The 22,500-nt window shown below is 38.9% G+C and overlaps 2 protein-coding genes across 5 annotated transcripts in view; one reads left to right on the top strand and one right to left on the bottom strand.

The window, feature by feature from the left end:
• The window catches only part of tex47 (testis expressed 47), a gene marked incomplete at its 5' end in the record, with an annotated part of 8,629 nt that extends 561 nt beyond the window's left edge, over positions 1-8,068 (top strand). The window contains 7 exons of the mRNA XM_079852231.1: positions 1,889-1,961; positions 2,215-2,318; positions 3,772-3,836; positions 5,995-6,202; positions 6,377-6,533; positions 7,957-8,014; positions 8,052-8,068. Of these exons, the coding sequence (XP_079708357.1) occupies positions 1,889-1,961; positions 2,215-2,318; positions 3,772-3,836; positions 5,995-6,202; positions 6,377-6,533; positions 7,957-7,997 (648 nt within the window). The 3' untranslated portion in view covers positions 7,998-8,014; positions 8,052-8,068. The remainder of the gene's footprint in view (positions 1-1,888; positions 1,962-2,214; positions 2,319-3,771; positions 3,837-5,994; positions 6,203-6,376; positions 6,534-7,956; positions 8,015-8,051) is intronic.
• A 3,946-nt stretch (positions 8,069-12,014) lies between these two features.
• arhgap44b (Rho GTPase activating protein 44b) overlaps positions 12,015-22,500 on the bottom strand; it is a 52,088-nt gene continuing 41,602 nt past the window's right edge. Inside the window, exons 15-22 of one of the 4 annotated variants that reach the window (XM_079851180.1) lie at positions 22,251-22,342; positions 20,666-20,900; positions 20,556-20,573; positions 19,733-19,915; positions 15,567-15,682; positions 14,698-15,042; positions 13,406-13,446; positions 12,788-12,866 (exon numbers count right to left, since the gene is read on the bottom strand). In XM_079851180.1, the coding sequence (XP_079707306.1) occupies positions 13,439-13,446; positions 14,698-15,042; positions 15,567-15,682; positions 19,733-19,915; positions 20,556-20,573; positions 20,666-20,900; positions 22,251-22,342 (997 nt within the window). In that variant the 3' untranslated portion in view covers positions 12,788-12,866; positions 13,406-13,438. Of the gene's footprint in view, positions 12,867-13,405; positions 13,447-14,697; positions 15,043-15,566; positions 15,683-19,732; positions 19,916-20,555; positions 20,574-20,665; positions 20,901-22,250; positions 22,343-22,500 lie in introns of all 4 variants that reach the window. The other 3 variants (XM_079851178.1, XM_079851181.1, XM_079851179.1) reach the window with 3 other exon arrangements.

The raw sequence follows: 22,500 nt of genomic DNA, 5'->3' as shown, positions 1-22,500 counted from the left end.
AACAAAAATTTAAATATTATGAAAATAATAGAATGTATAAAAAACTAATTGTACATAAATACAAAAATACCAGACTTAAACTTTCAGTCTTAAAATGTGTGAAATAAAAGAAAAAAAGAAAAGGAAAATATTGATAAACATTAGAATATTTTCAGTGTGCATAATTTCCAATCAAGCTGCCAAATTATGCATAAATTATGAAAATATTACTCACATAAATTCTACCCATAAAATGAGCCTTATAAGACTCACTGTTTTTTTAAATGTCTAAAATGTCATTTCCATCACAGGATAAATGGTTATAAATTTTTTAACGTGATGGAAATGACATTTTCATGATGGTTCAGGAGGAAACGTGAATTGGATCCTGCAGAGGACAAACTTCCAGAGTTTAAAGGAGTTTCTTTTCTAAAAACCCTCCGGATGAAAAGTGCCGTGTGTGCAGAAACACACGTGTCTGATAACTGTGATGTTACAGGAAGAGCTTTAGTTTGTGGATCTGTAGTCAGGGTCACTCGTGTGTCCGTCCCATCAGCTCACACACACACACACACACACACACACACACTCAGAGGCAGGACAGGCGTCTCCAGGAGCCGGTAAACAGTGAGTGAGAGAAACACACACACACACACACACAGAGAGAGAGAGATGCAGAGCTCCAGTAAAGCGTCTAGAGAGCAGGAGAACGGCAAGAGTCTCTTCCACCAGCAACTGACACACAGGAGACACACAGTGAGTGTGAGAGACACACACACACACACACACACACACACACACACACACACACACAGAGAGAGAGAGATGCAGAGCTCCAGTAAAGCGTCTAGAGAGCAGGAGAACGGCAAGAGTCTCTTCCACCAGCAACTGACACACAGGAGACACACAGTGAGTGTGAGAGACACACACACACACACACACACACACACACACACACACACACACACACACACACACACACACACACACACGGCCGGACCACACCTGGTCAGTGTAGAGTACATTAATGCTTTTACAGTAAATATGGATCTTTTAGAGATGTAAACGGAAGGAGTGTTACTGCAGATCTTCAGTCAGTGCAGCTTTATAGTTGATGGAACATATAATTATGTAAAAAAAATTGTTACATTGTATTTAGTGTTTTATTTTGGAATATATATATACATATAAATTAATTAATACAATTGTTATAATATATATATACAATATATATATATATATATATATATATACACACACTTTTTTGTTAGTTTTTTTGTGCATGTTTTATTTAGATTTTTTAAAATAAATATATATATGAAAAAACTCTAAAAACAACACTTGATGAAATATTTTATTTGTTCACTGTGACCATTAACCAACATCAGAGAACTTTTGAATGTGTTTTTAAATGATTGAAATATAAAAAAAATAAACAGTATTAATCTTAAAATCAAAATATTTTAAGTCGAAGAGGTTCGGCTGACAAAAACGTTTGGGAATCCCTAAAGTTCTAGATCCCTAAGATTAGATGATAGGGATGGGGAAAAAAAGGTTATTATCATATTATATTACAATCTCTCTCTCTCTCCACACACACACACACACACACACACACACACACACACACACACACACATATATATATATATTTCTTTTTCACTTTATTGTCTCTTTAATATAAATTGGAAAAATGCTTTTCATAAGAAGTAAAAAAATCCTATTGTAAATGTACAATTTGTATTTGATTAGTTTTGGCTGTAGAACGATAAGCTCAAACACACACAGACTCTCTCAGCAACCAGTGAATAACACACACACACACACACACACACACACACACACACACACACACACACACACACACACACACACACACACAGGTTTATCATTGTCTGTGTGTCAGCAGAAGTTCCTGTTGCACCGGATCATCACCGTGGGCCGGCTCTGCTGTGGACTCGCGGACCGCACCGATGTGGCGAGTGTGTTTCAGCAGATTCTGTTTCTGAGTCAATTCACATTCATTTCTATTGCGCTTTTCACAATACACATCGTTTCAAAGCAGCTTTACTGAAAATTCAAGAGTCCACATTACATTATTAAAGGTTCAGAATGTCTATATGATCCAGTGTCAAACTCTCTGAGATGTTTCTCTCTGGTGTGTGTGTGTGTGTGTGTGTGTGTGTGTGTGTGTGTGTGTGTGTGTGTGTGTGTGTGTGTGTGTGTGTGTGTCAGTTCACTTCGAGAGGCTGAAGGTCAGAGTTCAGAGGAGCCGTCCAGGTGAAGAGGTCACCGGTGTTCTGCTGCTTTACCCTGAACACACACTGATCGTCATCGAGGTCTGAAACACACACACACACACACACACACACACACACACACACACACACTGATCGTCATTGAGGTCTGAAACACACACACACACACACACACACACACACACACTGATCGTCATCGAGGTCTGAAACACACACACACACACACACACACTGATCGTCATCGAGGTCTGAAACACACACACACACACACACACACACACACACACACTGATCGTCATCGAGGTCTGAAACACACACACACACACACACACACACACTGATCGTCATCGAGGTCTGAAACACACACACACACACACACACACACACACACACACACACACACACACACACTGATCGTCATCGAGGTCTGAAACACACACACACACACACACAGACACACACACTGATCGTCATCGAGGTCTGAAACACACACACACACACACACACACACACACACACACTGATCGTCATCGAGGTCTGAAACACACACACACACACACACAGACACACACACACACACACTGATCGTCATCAAGGTCTGAAACTGTTTAAGACCTTGATGACGATCAGTGTTTGTGTGTGTGTGTCTGTGTGTGTGTGTGTGTTCAGTGAAACACACACACACACACACACTGATCGTCATCGAGGTCTGGAAATTTCATGGTGACTTTAGATAACATAATGGAGGTTGTTTAATTTTAATGTAATGCTCAATAAACAAACACAAACAATTACAACAAGACATCCAGATAAGGAACAACATATTACAAATATAAAGTGTTTATAATAATAATAATGATAATAATAATATATATATAATTTTTTTTTAAAAAGAATATTGACAGCAGTTCAATATTTTACTTTTCAAATATCATTAACTCTTTAGTAAATTAATTTGTAATTAGTTAATGATAATTGAAAAGTAAAACATTTAACTGCTGTCAATTTTTTTAATTTATTTTTTAAATATATTTATTACAGCTTGATTGGAAATGATGCACAATGGCAATTTTCTCATATTTACCATTATTTTTTTCACTCTTTGTTTAGATAATCGTAGAAGTGTAGCAATATTTTTAAGATGAATTTTCATATTTTGCAATTGAAAGTTTAAGTCTGGTGTTTTATTACTATAGTATATAGTATTTATTCATATTTTAGATTTGTTTATATTTTCATATTAATATTAGTTTTAGTAATTCTATTGTGTGCTTTTGTCATTCTGATGAGCATATTTCTATCTTATTTTAATGCTGATATTTTCCATACAGTGACAGTGAATGAGAAAAATGAGCTTTGAGAGTTTCAGTGTGTAAAACAGCTGAACTTTAGTTTTCCACAGAAGAAGGAAAGTCTTACAGGTTTGCAGAGAGTAAATGAGTTTACATTTTAGCAGAACAACATCTGGAATAGTTCAGGAACGTCTCGTATAACAACAGTGACTGTGAATCTGTGGATGTTCTTCCTCCATTAGTGTTCGACTGAAGCTCTGCTGTGTGTCCTGCAGGACCTGAGACACATGGAGGAACACCTGCACAGGTGAGACGACACACACCGTTCTTCTGTTAGAGATATGGGGCCCTATGAAGGTCATCACACACTCGGAGCAACGCAGCGCCAGCGCGACACAAGTGTGTTTCACTAGTTTCAGCCCGACGTAATTTTCATTTTCTCGTCCTGCGCCGCGTTGTTTAAATAGCAAATGCATTTGCGCTCATCTGTGGCCCGTGAGCTGCTGGTCTGAGAACGAGTGTGTGTTCTGGAGCTTTGATGGAGCGTTGCTGTTTTCAGGAACTGTAATAGACTGAGACATTGACCAACTAAACACTGCTCTAAATTAAATGGCACAGTATTTTTATTTTTTTTGTTATTTAAAGAGCGCATTAGTAATATGAGCCTATTGGCGCTTGGCGGGTCCACAACACTCTGCTTATTACACACACACACACACACACACACACACACACACACTCTGCTTATTACACACACACACACACACACACGCACACACACACACACACACACACACACACACACACACACACACACACACACACACACACACACACACACACACACACACACACACACACACTCTGCTTATTACACACACACACACACACACACTCTGCTTATTACACACACACACACACACACACACACACACACACACACACTCTGCTTATTACACACACACACACACACACACACACACACACACACACACACACACACACTCTGCTTATTACACACCCACACACACACTCTGCTTATTACACACACACACACACACACACACACACACACACACACTCTCTGCTTATTACACACACACACACACACACACACACACACACACACACACACACACACACACTCTCTTCTTATTACAAACACACTCTGCTTATTACACACACACACACACTCTGCTTATTACACACACACACACACACACACACACACTGCTTATTACACACACACACACACACACACACACACACACACACACACACTCTGCTTATTACACACACTCTCTGCTTATTATACACACACTCTGCTTATTACACACACACACACACACACACACACACACACACACACACACACACACACACACACACACACACACACACACACACTCTGCTTATTATACACACACTCTGCTTATTACACACACACACACACACACACACACAGGGACGCGCAGCAGAACACAAACATGCCAAATAAAAATGAAAGGATTATAATGTAAAAGATTATTATAGTGTACATAAAAATATGGTGAATCCGGCTTGTCCCGTAGATGGTCTGCTTGCGCTTTTACCTCATACACACACACACACACACACACACACACACACACACACACACACACACACACACACACACACACACACACACGCGCACACACACACACACACACACACACACAGCTTTAACCTCACACACACACACACATACACGCACACACACAGCTTTAACCTCACACACACACACACACACACACGCTTTAACCTCACACACACACACACACACACATACACACACACACAGCTTTAACCTCACACACTCACACACAGCTTTAACCTCACACACACACACACACACACACACACATACACACGCATGCACACACACAGCTTTAACCTCACACACACACATACACACATACACACACACGCACACACACACAGCTTTAACCTCGCGCATGAGCTGATCCGTTTCCTCACTAGGGAAGTGTTCAGTTTTGCTTGCTAATTCCTCCATGTTTGTAGTGAATCCGGGATGGCGCGAGCGCAACTGGCTTTTAAAGGGAATGTGAGATGAGACTCTGATTGGTCTATTTTCCGTTACGCCCAAAACACACCCATTACTCATTTAGAGAATAGAGTCGACCCTTTTAGACCAGCGCCGGGAGCGCCGACCATTTTTCCCGTCGTTAAACTAGCAAACGTGGATTCAGACGCAGTGAACTTTAGACCCTGAGCTTAGATCCTTAAAACAGGGCCCAGTATCTTCTATCCTTCTGGAACAAGAACAAATGTGGGCGGGGCTTGATTGTGTCCGTGGGGAATTGATTGGATGATTGTGGTTTGCTATTGGCTGATCTCATGTGAGTGACAGGTTATAGCCCCGCCCACATTATCAGAGATGTCGCTGTGTCCCTGTGAGTTAACAGAACCTCTCTGACCCGCAGTGGCCTGATCCTGACTCCCAGAATCCTGCTGGTGACCCACGACCTTCACAGCAGACTCTTCCAGCAGTGGACCTACACGCTGCTGAACGAGAGCGAGGCTGACGGCCGGCGTACGAGCGACTCGGAGGACCAGAGACTTGTGAGCGAAACCCTGAGTCGGGTTCTTCGGCTCGGCCGTCTCCTCCTCAACTCAGCAGAACACATGAAGGTGACCAACATCAGACACACACCACCAACACATGAAGAACTTTTCCTCAAGGAAACACATTAAAATATGTCATTTTGGTGATCAAAGATGAGTTTTAAGGGATACAGTTATTGACTACAGGGGGATGTGGATTCTGATGTGTGTGTGTGTGTGTGTGTGTGTGTGTGTGTACAGGGATCTACAGTGATTCCAGATGATGTCCTGCAGGACGTGTCAGATGTGGTTCCTCCACAGGCTGCAGTGTGTCGTCTGGTCCAGATGGAGGCGCTGTTGAGTCCTGCTCGCTACATGAACACATATCATTCACCACTCCACCAGCCGCTGGACTCCGGTAACACACACACACACACACACGCTGCCTAACGATGCAATGATAAAGACAATATATAGTTTCTGCAATAGTAACATGGCCTGTTAAACTCAATGTGTTCTGTCATCTGTTGTGTGATCATTTAAGGACATGTTTTCGGGAGTTTTCGTCCCACAACAGTGTAGGTTTGGATTTAGGCGAGGTATGACATCATGTTTTAACCCCTGCATGCGTGCATGTGGAGAAACGACCGTTTCAACCAAAGACAAACCACTTCTCAGATGTTTCTCCCTAGAAAAACACCCAATAATATGCAGCTAACAAATATATCTTCAGAGAATGTTTTGGTAACGTTATGAAAACCTTATTTCTGAATGTTCTCTGAATGTTCTTTTTTCAGTTATGCAAATGTTAAGTGAACATTCCATTTCATCATTCAAACATAATGTTACTTTTGAATGTTCTCTGAACGTTCCGAAATAAGTTGTTACATTTAAAAAATGTTACACGAACGTCCAACTGAAAGATTTCAGAAAATAACATTCCATGAAGGATGTACAAATATTATTGTTTTGAGAACTTTATTAAAGACCTGGGGCCGGTTTCACAGAGCTGTTTTAGAGCGGTCTATAGTGTTAGACGAGTCTATAATCTGCTCATAGACTAGGCTAATGCAAGACTGTTTCACAAAAATAAAGACTGACGTAATTTAGACTAAAACATTAGACCCCTGACCCCAGGCTAACTGAGGTCTAAGACTCTGTTACCTTGGCAACCAGCAGTAACACTCAGTTACATCACAAACAGCCGAAAGAAAAGGGGAAACGGCTCATAATTTACACATTTCTTCTTGTTTCTACATTCTCCGCTAAATTTCCCCAGTAAAATGTCCTTGTAACTGTTACACTCCTCCAACAAACACATATTCTCCGCTGGGGTAAACTGCACTGAGCGGCTGAATGCGCTTACTCGATCCGCCATGTTTTTTGTTTTGAAAAGTGTCTTATTTTACCCAGAATGCATTGCAGTGTAGTCCTACTTAAGATAGTCAGAGTCTTCAGTACTTTGTGCAACGGTCTGATTTAGATGTCTATCTGAAGTCTGACTATCTACTATATCTAAGCCATAGTCAAAGTCTATCTTTGTGAAACCGGCCCCTGATAACTGGAAGAACTTTGTGCGTCTCATAAACTGACGAGTGTCGACTGATCGGGTCAGTTTTAGGAGAAACATCTGTAATAAAGTCAAACATGATCTTTGGAGACTCGTTCAGCTCCAGCGCTGGTTTTATCGTGACTCTGATTCTTGTTTATTCTCATCTGACCTCCAACTAACTCCAGAAATCTTTCCATCAACCACGACTTCTCATTTCGTCCGTGTCGTCTAGCTAATGAACATTTCACTGCAAACGTCAATAATGCGTGTCATTTCTCTGTTCTGACAGAATCTGTGTGGCCTGCAGCGGAACATCTTCAGATCCCTTGAACAAATCTATTAATAAAGTACATTTTTTCATATCTGAGCGTTTTAGTAAGAAAGTTTCTTTTCAAGCCGACATAAACTTAGTATTTTATTAATGCATGGTCTTATTGTGGATTATTTATTACTGACGTTATTGCAAAGAAACAAATGTTTGTCTTTGTAATCTTTCGTCAAAATGTAATTTTGTAACCTGCTTTTCTTTCTTTGAAGAAATCACTTATTATTAAATTTCGATTTGATTTAGCAAAAACTAAATTATTTTTAGTTGTTTTATTGAACAAACGTTCAGCTCTTTCATGAAACACCCGCTTTACACCAGGGTTATTATCTTTGACTAAAACTATGAAATAAAGTATTTATTAAATATAAATATTAGTAAATAAAAGTTAAAATGAAAATTAGAAACATTGCCTTGGCTGTAAACTGAAATAAGTTTAAGTTGAAGCACTAAAATAAATAAAAACTATAACTAAAATAATAAATAAAACCTAAATCACAATAAATAAAAAAATACGAATAAAATGACAAAAGCACATTGCAAAATTATTTACACATTTAAGTAAAATTAACATGAAAGCAAAAAATATAAAAATAAAAGCTAATTCAAAATAATGATAAAACTAAAATAAAAACAATCAATAATCTTGCTGAAATCATTTTTCTCACGTCACACCAGACTACAGTAAAAACTCTGAATAAAGTACATGAAGCAATAGAAGTAATTAAAAATGACTGATTTTATTATTGAGCTCACATTCTGATGAAGGACGTTGTTCTTTAAGGTCACGAGACTTTGAACATCCCGTCTCAAATTATTCCAGTTTTCCATTTCAAACACATGTTGACACACAGGGCCTCTTCATAATAAAAAACAAAACAATCAACAAAATGCAAAAAAATAAAAATAATAATTTTCTGAGTAAATGAAGCTCCACTGATTTGGCCCCGTTTGTTCAAGTGTAAATCGAGCATGAAACACACACACATCAGAAACGGTAAATAAATAAGAAATGGACGAATAAACTCCAGCACACTCACTCACACACACACACACACACACACACACACACTGTTCTCTGATCAGATGCACATGTTGAATCCGGGAATGGGTTTATTGAGCGGCTGATGGTGGAGTTTCTGCATTGCCTGGGTATTTCTGTTCTCCAGCACATATAAAAGTGAGACGCAGTGTGTGTGTCATGAAGGAAAGCATGCGGCAGAGTTACAGCATCGAGCTGAGACATCGATCCGAGGATCTTTACACCCTTTTCCTCTCCTCACACACACCGGAGGGATTTACACAGAATCCTGAACGCTCTTCATTCAAGCTCTGCACATGCTTGTCATAAATATTCAGGCTAATTATGATTTAACTACCAGCATCAGGTCAGAACGAACACATTATCATATTTCAATCCAGCATTATTCCTGCAAAACACTAGACCTTTGACCTTTAATGAGCTTGAGCTGATAAAACCCTGTATAACAAAACTACCATATCAAACATCATCTCCAGCTCCTGCGCTCCTCACGGATCTGCTCTCATCCGCTGGGAAAATCAAATCAGAGCATTCAGCTGTAGAAATACACAAGAAAACGAGGATATGGACTTCAGTTCTACAGCGATTCCTGATCTACTGATGGACTTCTGGAGGAGTCGCCGGAGTCACACTTACTGTCAGATCCTCAGATCATAGAAGGAGAAATACACACAGACTGATAATAAATAACACACTCACACACTCACTCACACAGTCACACACTCACTCACTCGCTCACTCACACTCACTCGCTCACACACTTGCTCACTCACTCACACACACACACTCACTCGCTCACACACTTGCTCACTCACTCACACACACTCATTCGCTCGCTCACACAATCTCGCTCGCTCGCTCACTCACACTCACTCACACACACACAATCACACACTCGCTCACTCACACACACTCACTCACACACTCACTCGCTCGCTCACTCACACACACTCACTCACTCACACACTCACTCACTCGCTCGCTCACTCACACACACACACACACACACACACACACAATCACACACTCACTCACACACTCACTCACACACTCACTCACTCACTCACACACACACACACACACACACACACACACACACACACACACACACACACACACACACACAATCACACACTCGCTCACTCACTCACACACACACTCACTCACACACACACACACACACACACACACACACACACAATCACACACTCGCTCACTCACTCACACACACACTCACTCACACACACACACACACACACACACACAATCACACACTCACTCGCTCACTCACACACACACACAGACACAATCACTCGCTCACACACTCGCTCGCTCACTCACACACACACACACACACACACACACACTCACACTCACTCACTCACACTCACTCACTCACACACACACACACACACACACACACACACACTCACTCACTCACTCACACTCACTCACTCACACACACTCTCACACACTCACTCGCTCACACACACTCGCTCACTCACTCACTCACACACACACACACACACACACACACACACACACACACAATCACACACTCACTCGCTCACACACTCACTCGCTCACTCACACACACACACACCAGAAATTCCCAGCTAACAAAAATATGTTCTAAAAGCATTTTGCAAACGTTCCCATTAAGTTTTGAAAACGGAATCTTCTCAAAATGTTTCAGAAACGGTTGATCTTGGTTACGCGGTCGTCAAGGAAACATTCCATTCTTCAAACATTACGGGAACGTCACTTTCAAATGTTCTGAAACAAGCAGTGACATCTGAAGATGAACGACGTATAGATGTAGTGTTTCTGAGAAGATTAAAATCCAGATGACGTTGAACTATGACGTCACCGGAAGGAAGTTGGTCATGAACTTCAGCTGGACTCATGGAGAGGTTATTAAAGTCAACATGACACACTAACATTACTCTTCATTTCCTCATTGAACGTCCAGTTTGATTGAGAACGTCACATGACGGAGTGCGGATGGAGTTTCACATCGACTTTAAAGCACAGATCATGCAGACACACACACACACACACACACACACACACAACGACCGTCCCGTGAGAGGACGTAAACTTGTGAGTTCGGTTTAATCTCTGTCGCAATCCTGTTCTCTGAGTCTCACACACACTCGCGTTCAGTCTGCATGACTCTTCATATCAGTGTATGTACACACACCAGCACTGTGTCTGAAGCAAAAATAATATCGTCTGTATATATCTATATATATTTATATTTATATAGCGAGAGAAAGAGATTCATAAATATTTGACCTTTGATTCTATAGACTATGTACATGTGGATGAACAGCATTCACACAAGCTAATACTTACAGCACAGGTTATGAATTATTATTAATAACACGACTGACGCCAGTAACCAACAGCCTTCGTTCGGTCAGTCGGGAAAACCTGGAAATATCAGGGAATTTTAACCCTCGGATGCATGACGTCTGCTAGACTAGACCAACTTTAAGATATCTGAGTCGTTGAGGGAGGGATAGATGATGACCTTTGCACCAGGTGAATATCTGCAATATCTGCTACTGTGTTTTATTGCAGTGGTCAGACGCATAAAATACTCTCTCAAAATACATAATTCCATGTGTTGGCGTGAGATTTCAGTTCGTGCATCAAAGGGTTAAAGTGTGATTTCCACGTCTGGAAAATTCATGGATATTTCATTTGATTTTACATGTTATCCAGTATTACTGTAAAAGTCATGGATTCAATAGTTTTATGAGGAAATAAAATATGATAAAAACATTCAGAAACTGCTGTTTTCTGTTCAGCAAACATATTGTTATATGAAATTAAAGATCCATTTTAATTTTTATATTTTCTGTGCTTCTTTATATATTTGTCAGTGACAGTGACGCCACCTTAAATTACCCACAATTCCTTCAAATAAAAAAAACTATTCTGAAAAGGTCAGTAAGATTTTTTTTTTTTTTTTACGAATTCTTTTATTTCTACTTTTATTCATCGAGGATGCATTAAATTATTTAGAAAATGACAGTTAAGACATTTATAATGTTACAAAAGATTCTATTTCAAATAAAAGCTGTTCTTTTGAACTTTCTATTCGTCAAAGAATGTATCAGTTTAACTGTTTTCATCACTGATAATAATCATAAATGTTTCTCGAGCATCAGATCCTCATATTATTCTGATTTCTGAAGGATCATGTGACACTGAAGACTGGAGTAATGATGCTGAACATTCAGCTTTGATCACAGGAATAAATTACACTTTACTGTATATTCACATAGAAAACAGATGATTTATAATATTATAATATTTCACTATTTTTACAGTATTTTTGATCATATAAACGCAGCTTTGATGAGCAGAAGAGACAAAAAAAATCTTACTGACCCGTCGTCTGTGAACGGCCTCAAACAATCTAAACCCGAGGACAAACCACAGCGAGATCATGCTCACAAATCTGCATAATCATGAGGACGGATCTCAGAACGAGTCGAATCGGAGCGTTCCAGACGAACATTACACGAACCTCAAGGCAAAAGTGCAAGAACTCAGATAAGGCAAATAGAAAACAAAGAAGACGTAAAACTGTAAAAACATAAGACGTGTAGATGTCCTGACGCCTGCTGGATCCGGAGCGGGTCATGTACTATATGTGAGGGGAAGGAGCAAAGCATTGTGGGAAACCCCAGGGGTCATAGGACAGTGCTCTCGATCTCCTCGTCTGAGTCCAGCAGAGACACTGAGTTCCTGTAGGGGGCGCCAGATCTCCCGGCCAGATCGACGCTTATTACGGGAACGTCCACATCACTCCACGAGTCTGGGGGAAGAACACAACACTGTTAAAAGAGGAGAGAGGAACTGTTTCAAAGCATCTGACAACTGTTCAAATCCTTCTAAAATCCTGGGAGGTCAAATTCACATCCAGTGACTGAACACTTTACAAACAAATATTATTCGCACCAAAAATAAACATTCTGTCATAATTTACAATCATGTTCAAACCTGTACGGTTGTGTTTTCTTCTTCAGTGGAATACAAAAGAAGTATATTCATGCAGCTCAAATAAAATAAATAAATAAATAAATAGATGATCATAACAGTCATGAATCCTGCACTGTATTCCCAGTCATCTGGAGTCACATGATGCTGTGCGTGAAGCTGAACTGGGAACAGCAGGGGTGTGTGTTGATAAACTAACACACACACATGAGATGAGTGAGCGAGTGTGTGTTTAAAGTGAAGGACGGATGGTGATGCGGATCACAGGGACACGCGAGAGCCATGCGGGACAGCGCCATGCGTTAGTGATGATGGCGGGTGAGTTCACACACACACACACACACACACACTGCTTACCCTTCTGAGCCAAAGCCCACTGACCCCCCGACCTCACACCGCTGCAAAACAACACAAAACCACCTGAACCCAACAGATGTGATATATAACACACACGCACACACACACACACACACACACGCGTCTGTGTTCTCTTCGGCTCTGTTACAAACAGTCGACAGATTTATGATCGTGTCAAGGCAATATAATAGTGCAATACGACGATATAAAATATATTCATACAGCTGTACTGTAAAAAATGTCTTCTTTAATAATAAGAATTAGTAATATAATATTATTATATTCATATTGATATTGATTCATATTGTCATATTGATATACAAAAAAATAAATTGGGCCTAATTGTGCAGCGTTATAAACACATCACAGCTGGAGTTGTTTTTTAAAGTGCCCCTTTAAGGCCCTTGAGTCTGAAATTTTCGCACGTTAAAAAATAAATACGACCTCACGATATGTCAATCACGCTTACACACTGCCTCCGAAACTTTCGTCCGTCATAAAAAGATTCAGATCAGGTTCGATTGTCTGTGTTTTTTGCATCCGGTGTTTTGACAATTCAGAGCCACCGAATCACGAATACGAAAAAACGCATACAAAAATTTCGGACTCAGTGGGCAAGTACCTTTATTATATTATTAAACGCTCATAATGTTGTTTTAGAGTCTCCTACAATAGTTTTACATGCATATAAGTCATAAACACTTTAATGTCCTCATAATATACATCAGTCCTTTTATGAAAACGCTCAATAAAGGATTCAGTCTCTCTAAGCTCCGCCTCTCTGAGAGCTGCTCTGCTCTGATTGGTCAGAAAGCAAACGCTCATTATCATATCTGAATCTCAGCTCTTGATCACAGTGATGCGAACAGTGAGGATGGCGTGGGTTTTACCGTATCAATCTCAGAAAACAGCGTCTTCTCCACACGAACAACACGAACCAAACTCTCCAGTCTCAGATACACTACAGTGTTTGAGGGCGGAGCTAAGAATTGCGAGATTTAAAGTACCTATTTTATTTATGGCGGAAACAAGTTTCCATAGTTTGAGAATGTAAAAGGTCTGCAAAGTCAGAATTGCGAGTTTATATCACATAAAAAGTCAGAATTGCCAGATGCAAACTCGCAATTGTGAGATAAAAAGTTGCAATTATCTTTTAAAATGTTTTATTCTGTGGTGGAAACAAGCTTCCATAACAAACAGCTCGATTATTCATGAAAGGGAATATTGGAAAAAGCACAACAGGAGCATAAAATCCCCCTGCGCTCTGCATGTGCTCACGCTGACAGGGTTACCTGTAGACATGCTCTCCGCCGCTGCCAGCCCGTGCAGGCCCGCGTGCTCCTCCTGCTCCTCCTGATCCTGCGGACTCAGACCGGCGCCGGGAGGCTGTGGGGGGGGCAGGTTGGGTCTGTGTCGGGGGGGTTTGGCCGCGGGGCGGGATCTGGGCAGGGTGCCGGTCAGCGCAGGCGGGGACGAGAGTGTGTGTCCGTGTCCCGGCGAGCTCTGGGAGTAGCTGAAGCTGTATAATGACGGAGTGCTGGGAGGAGTCGGAGACAGACTCACCGGAGACGGACCCGGAGACACATCCGGCGGAGAAAACACACTCTTGGGAGGGATGGGGGCCAGCTTTTTGGAAACTGAAAGAAAAAGAAAGAATTCGGTTTTCTAGATGCTACAAAATGAACATTCTGGAGGGAAAGCGTTTGCATATTAATTGCAAATTAAAATGTTTTATTCATGCATCTATTCATGCACAAGCTAAATATGGCTGACGTATTAAAGGTAAAGTGTATGTAGATACTAGGGGATGATGAAATAAATAGAAATATGTTTAATATTTTAGCTGTTAAAAATGAACGTTCTGAAGGGAAAGTGTTTGCAGATTAATTGCAAATTAAAAAACAAAATTCACTTGAAATGCATTGCTGTTTTATTTCCAGTCACTTTCTATTCATGCACAAGCTGAATATGGCTGAAGTATATATACATAAATGTGTGTGTAGATACTAAAAATGATCATTTAGGGGCTGGTGAAATAAATAGAAATATGATTATCCTTTTAGATGCTAAAAAATGCATCGATTACTATTCTCAATGCATTACTATTTTATCATGTTGCTTGTTTTGTCTAGTCATGCACACGCTGAACCTGAACACACACCTTTACGCAGTGTGTGAGGACTCTGGTCTGAGAGCTGGTTCTGTCCACCAGAGGGAGCTGTTGGTGAGATTCCTCTTTGACCAATCACAGGCGAGAGCTCCTTATTCTTCTGAGTGCTGATGACAGAAACACAAACATCCATTAACCACACACACACACACACACCACAGTCTCAGCTATGACCTCTGAACATATAACAATAAACCTCCAAACTGAAATCGTGTATTTTTGGCAACACATTTGTTCCCAGAATTGAGGTAAATCTCCACTTATTGATGTTGGGAAAACAACAACAAAAAATAAATAAGTAATGAATACATCAAGTGTATGCGGATACCAAAAAAAACACATTTCAGAAAGAAATATCCATGCTAGCGTTGGCAGCAGGTCGAAAGCAAAGATAAAAATCCCTGAATTTGCCAGCTGGGATTTTTGCTGATTTTAATGCATAAAGCAGCGCAGGGAAAGATTTAAGAAAATCTTCTTGAGCATAATCATAACAGAAGAGTTATGAATGCTAATCTTAATGTTACTGTACTGAAAACTTTATTTTTAAATAACTTCGCACTGAACGTAACAGTTAATATAAAGGCCCCGATATACATTTTGTTCACTGGCTGGTAAACGCCTCTGAACTCTCATTGGTCCGTGTGGTGGTGATGTAATATGTGGGCGTGGCTCTGAGGCTCCACCTTCTTTGAGGTGTAAATTTCCGGTTCATTTCTTCTGTTATTCAGACGTTGGAGAGACGCTTTATAGTGAAACTGACACTGTTTTTTATGTTTAATACTTTAAAGCAATATTATGTATTAATAAACGTGACGTGACTTGATTAAGCTGCTGCAAACATATCCACATTGCTACGATCAGATGCTTTCTGAACGGCTGTTTTCTCATTTTTTGTTGTGCTTTATTTAGTTATTGAGAGAAAAGTGTGCAGCACATATTTACATATTCATATTCAATATATTCATCAAAGTCAAAAAACGTATCCCTTAAAACTCATATTTGATCACCAAAATGAAATATTTAAATGTTTTTTTCCTTAAAAAAAAAAATCTTCATGCCTTAAAACATCTTGAATGTAACTCGACACCCTTGCCTCATTTAGTATGCGCGGTTCTATGAATATGCAAATGAGCCCCGCCTCCACTCACTCACTCAGCTCAGAGATCCACTGGTTGACGATCACACGTTGATCTGATTGGTTACAAGGTAGTTTGTGACGTCAGAAACACCAGCGATTTCAAAGCGTGTTTTTGAGACTGTCTTTGGTTCACTGCAGTTTTAAGGAGGAAATACTCAGCAATGCTGTCGACTTATGAATTTACACATGCTTTGACTTTAAGCACATTAAAAACACCACATAGACATATAAACTACATTAAAAGCTTGATTTACACCACAGGGGGACGCTAACTACAGTAGTTAGTTGGCTATCTAAGGTATAGAACGAAAAAGGCATTTGCTGTGAGTATATCAGGGCCTATTTGATGATTATCTTGCGATTGTTGAGCATAACTGGTGATCAATAATATTTAAAGTCAGAAGCTTGGAGTTATGGCGCCGCAAACTTAACGAAGCCGACCCAAAATTGGTTCAAAGGCTGTATCTCGGCCAAAGTTTGATCAATCAAAACAAAAATTGGTACGCTTCATCGGAACCATGATTCGAGGGGCCATGCCAAATTTGGGAACAGCGCCACCTACAGGTCATGAGATCTGGAAAATGGCTCTTTTGGCCAATGACTTTTGAAATGTATTCAAGAAAGGTTCACTTGGCATATTACCTATGCGCTCTGAGTCCTCTCTCTGGATTACCGGCCCACGGTGGCGGAGCATGAGGGCTAAAGTTCGGATAGCAGGGGTCGTGGCGGGGCAGAACGAGCGGGGGTTTGATGTACACGGGCGGGGGGGTCGCGTGCGGGGGGCAGGGGTCAGAGGTCAGCGAGCCCTGTTTGGGCAGGTGCAGGACACTGGGTTTAGGGTTGGAGTTGATGTCCAGAGAGGTGGAGGACAGGAGGAGTGGAGATCGGGGGAACACCGGGAGAGGAACACACTCGGGACCGGGACGAGGGAGAGAGAACGAGGAGAACGAGGAGAACGAGGAAGAGGAGGAGGAGGAGGAAGAAGGGAACGGGTATGGAGGAGGCGGCCTCTCCTCCTCAGGGGACCGGCACACGACACAGGACTCCCGATAATCCTCTGAGCTGCAAACATGTTCAAGGTTGACAGATAAAAAAGGACTGAGAGCAGGAGGAGCTGTCGTGTGTGTGGGATTCAGCCATCAGGAATATTCTGGGATCCATACGTTCAGCTCCATCAACAGCTTTTCTGTGGTGACGTTATATTAATTAAAATTAAAAAAATAATAAATAAATATTATTAAAAATTAAAAAAGTGTTATTTATTTATTTACATTAATGAATTAATATTAAGAATTAAATTTTAAATATTTATTTATTGATTCAGGAATATTCAGGGATTGATACGTTCAGCTCCGTCAACAGCTTGTTATGTTAATGAGTCTCTACAGTGCAGACGTACTTCAGTTAATTATATGAATACAATTAATATTTATTCATGTTAATTAATCATTGATTTAGTGATATTATTAATAAATTATAATTAAAATTATTAAGCATTAATAATTACAATAGTGTTATTAATATTAATTATTATTTATTTAATTACATTAAATAATTAATATTAATGATTAAATTAGAAATAGTTATTAATATAATCATAATTATTTGATTGTGAATTAAAATACTAAATATAAAAAATTTAATTAATAATTAATTTGAGAAATATTTTTATATCAATAATTAATTGACTATACACACAAATAGTAAATGTTAAAATATGAATTATTCAAATTATTATTTATTAATATTCATTAATCATTGATTTAATTATATTAGAATTAATATTAATTAATTTAAATTACATATTAATAATTAAAATATAGTTTATCATTAAGTAATTATTTATTTACAATTAATATATAATATTAATAAACATTAATACAAATGATAATAAACAAATAATTTTAGAAATATTTCTTAAAATCAATAATTGATTGTAATTAAACAAATAGTAAATATATATATATATATATATATATATATATATATATATATATATAAAATATTATTAAATTTAATATAATTTATTTAATTATATTTTTTATATATATTATTAAATAATATTATAATCAATAATTAACATTATTAAACATTTAAAACATATACAAATGTATATGAAATTGTGCAGTTTTATTACTATAGTTTACCTTTTCAAACTATAGTAATCCACTATAGTAATCTATTTTGAGATATCCAGGATCATAAAGTAATATATCAGGATTCACACGGTCAAAATAATGAGGAATAGTTCAACACTGAGAAAGAGATTCAGTGAATAATGACTAAACACACAGGTTTGGAATAACATGATGATGACTGAGAGAAAAGAGGACAGGAGAAAAACAGGAGCTTCAATTCAGCCAACTAGACATGATCAAAACTGAACATTTCATTGCTTTACTTTATGCTTTAAATCACAAATGTTATTTATTTGGACTGCTTTATATGAGATTCAAGTGTGATATACAATCAAACCAGACTTTATTCAGACGCCTTCAACATTTCTCACATTATCTCAGTTTATTCGCTATAGTTTAGAAAATGGTAATAAAATATGAGCAGAACTCAGTTGATATTTGACTGGTTTTGTCCGTCCTTCTGTTAGACTGTCTCACACATGAGTTATGTTGAATATCTGTCAGCTGTTAAATTTAACTACACAATTAGATAATACCAGTTTAGCTCAACCAATCACCAAGCAATGCTTCATTGTGTTCAGTCTGTGTGTAAAAAGAGCATTAGCAATTAAAGAAAACACACTTCAGCAAAACATGATCAGCTCAAAGTGTCCCAATCAGTTTTGGTCCCAAATGTTACTGGTAGTCACTGTATGACGACTTTTTGGGTGTAATATGTCACAGTTTACTTTATTTTGCTCTCCTCATTTACATAATTCACACTAGTGAAACAAAATATCTGGTGTCTGAATAATGTTTGGTTTGACTGTATAATACGATGTCCTCCGCTGGCTGAACTGAGCATTATGTGTTCTGGATTCCTATTGGTCGTCTTGGTTTACCTGGTCCTATCGCTGCTGATGGGGGGCGGAGTCTGTGAGGGGGAGGCGGAGACATCGTCCGTTTGATCGGGGTTCAGCGAATCAGAGAGCGGCTGAATGCTGGGAGGCGTCGACGAACTCTTCCGGGACGATGAGGAACCTCTTCGAGAAACCCATGAGGTGTCCATCACTCGCACTCCCATACTGCAACAGGGCAGACACACGGCCAATCAGATCCCTCGAAACAAGCCTAGCACTACACTACTGTTCGAAAGTTCGGCGTCAGTAAGAAATTAACACTTTTATTCAGCAAGGACACAGTAAATTGATTAAAAGTGACAGTAAAGACGTTTATAATGTTACAAAAGATTCCATTTCAAATAAATGCTTTTAAATTTTGTCAATTCATCAAAGAAACCGGAAAAATGTATCAGTTTAGTATTATTCTGATTTCTGAAGGATCATGTGACACTGAAGACTGGAGTAATGATGCTGAACATTCAGCTTTGATCACAGGAATAAATTACACTTTACTATATATTCACATAGAGAACAGATGATTCACATTATAATAATATTTCACTGTTTTACGCAGTATTTTTGATCAAATAAACGCAGCTTTGATGAGCAGAAGAGACTTTTTTCAAAAACGTATCAACTTTTGAACAGTGGTGTTTGAGTAATGTACAGATTTGGGACATGAAATACCCTTGAAAAATGTTAATATGCCATAATTCATGTCACTTTATCAACGCTCCTCACAAGCATCCTCGAAGAAACACAAACACGAAAGCGTTTGCAGGAAATCAGGAAAGCACAGAAGGAGACAGAAGCGTCACCGTACCTTTGGATCTTCCTAATGCTGCATTAGTGGAATAAAAGCAGAAGCGTCAGTGACTCAAACCCAGAGCAGTGAGGAGAGCACACGCGAGCAGCGCCACACACTCTACCGACCCGTCTTTCTTGTAGAACTCCAGCATCATGTTGTCCGTGGCCACGCTGAGGGGGCGCCGGCTCTGGTCCGAAAGCCTGCGATCTGATTGGTCCATGGGCTGTCTGCGATCTGATTGGTCCATGGGCTGTCTGCGATCTGATTGGTCCATGTCCGGCGAAGGCGTGGAGCTGTAGTTGGCGTTGTGATTGGTGTGGACGGGGCTGCCGTAGTTGCCCGTCACGTTGAACTCGATCTCTGCAAACACAACCGGTTTTCATTAAGATACATAACTCAGACACACTGTATATTATTATATTATATATCGCAATTCAAAAATGCATCAATATGTATCACGGATAGTGACAATATGTATTGTGTTTTATTTCACCCACAATTAAAATTACTGTGAGGAAAAAACATGTTTACAGAGTTTTAGTGTCAGTACTTCATTAAACTACTATATAATATTGAATATAATGTATATGTATCTCTGCAAACAACCGGTTTTCATACTTTTCAAGCACTACTTTTTTGGTTTTCAAGATCTACAATCAGAGATCGTTCTTATCAAACAATATCTTTAGGATTTTTTAAACTCAAATTATACAGATATAAGGAAACTTACAATGTGTTTAATAATATATACTAAATACAAAGTTTATAATGGCTATTAATGTTCAATAAAAAAATATTTTGTATTATAATGTTGGAGTACTTCGTATTGAGAAAAGGTCTGATGGGGGTTTGTAAATGTGTGTTGGTAAAAAAAGAAAAGAAAAGACATTTAATATACATATTATATTTAAATAAGTCAAGCACTTTTCAAGTACCTCTTCATAATTATGGCTGTTTTCAAGGATTTTCCAGGACTTAAATATCAAAAAGTCAAATTGAAGTACTTTAAACACCTTGTACGAACCCTGCATTAAGCAATATGTTACATAATTCAGACGTACTGTATATTATTACATAGAGCTGTAACAATATATCGTGTCACAATCAATTTTTTATAGTCTATGATCACAATATACTGCAATACAAAAATGCATCAATATGTTTCATGTATAGTTAAGTTTAGTTATAGGCAAAATAAAAAATTCTGTGTGAGAAAATTTTTTTAGTGTCAGTACATTGAACTACTATATATAATGTTGAATATAAAGTATAATAATGCAGTGGGGGAATATATGTGTCCTGATAATGCCAGATGTCTGATGTTAACAGTAAAAGTGTCCTTCATTATTATAAATATATCTAGTCAGTGACAGTGAAAGCGTATTCATCTACAATAATTCAGTATTTTCAGCTTCAGAATCATGAATATTGTTATTCTGGCGTCTCTATTGTCCTGTATTGGGTTTCAGCACCAAGAATATTCATTTACACACACAGTGTAAAACTAAATATAGCATTTTAATCAATAGTTCATTTTTTGTTAACTTTTATCATGTGTCTTGGAGTATCGCAGTAATATGGTATGGTGAGTTCATTATCGTGATATGTATCGAATCGTGAGGGTATCGTTACACCTCTATTATGATATTAAACACGTCTAATAATGATCTTTTGAGGTTATTCATGGTCTGGTTATCTATAGTCTCTCACCTCCAGGGAAGAACCAATCAGCATGCTGGATAATGGGCTCGATGATCCCGACGATCTGCAGCGAGACCGTGGTCATCATCTCCGTAATGTTCCTGATCGACACACACGAGTGAGAAGTGTGTAAACATGCTGAAGGTGTGTGTGTGTGTGTGTCAAGTCAGCTTTATTTATACAGCGCTTTTTACAGTGCAGAGTGTTTCAGAGCAGCTTTACTGAGATAACAGGATAATAATGCAGCAGAGTTTGTTTC

Source organism: Squalius cephalus, assembly GCF_949319135.1.
Source record: "Squalius cephalus genome assembly, chromosome: 19".
Classification (NCBI taxonomy): Eukaryota; Metazoa; Chordata; class Actinopteri; order Cypriniformes; family Leuciscidae; genus Squalius; species Squalius cephalus.
The sequence above is the reverse complement of the archived record's forward strand: the minus strand, read 5'-3'. Positions and strand labels throughout refer to the sequence as shown.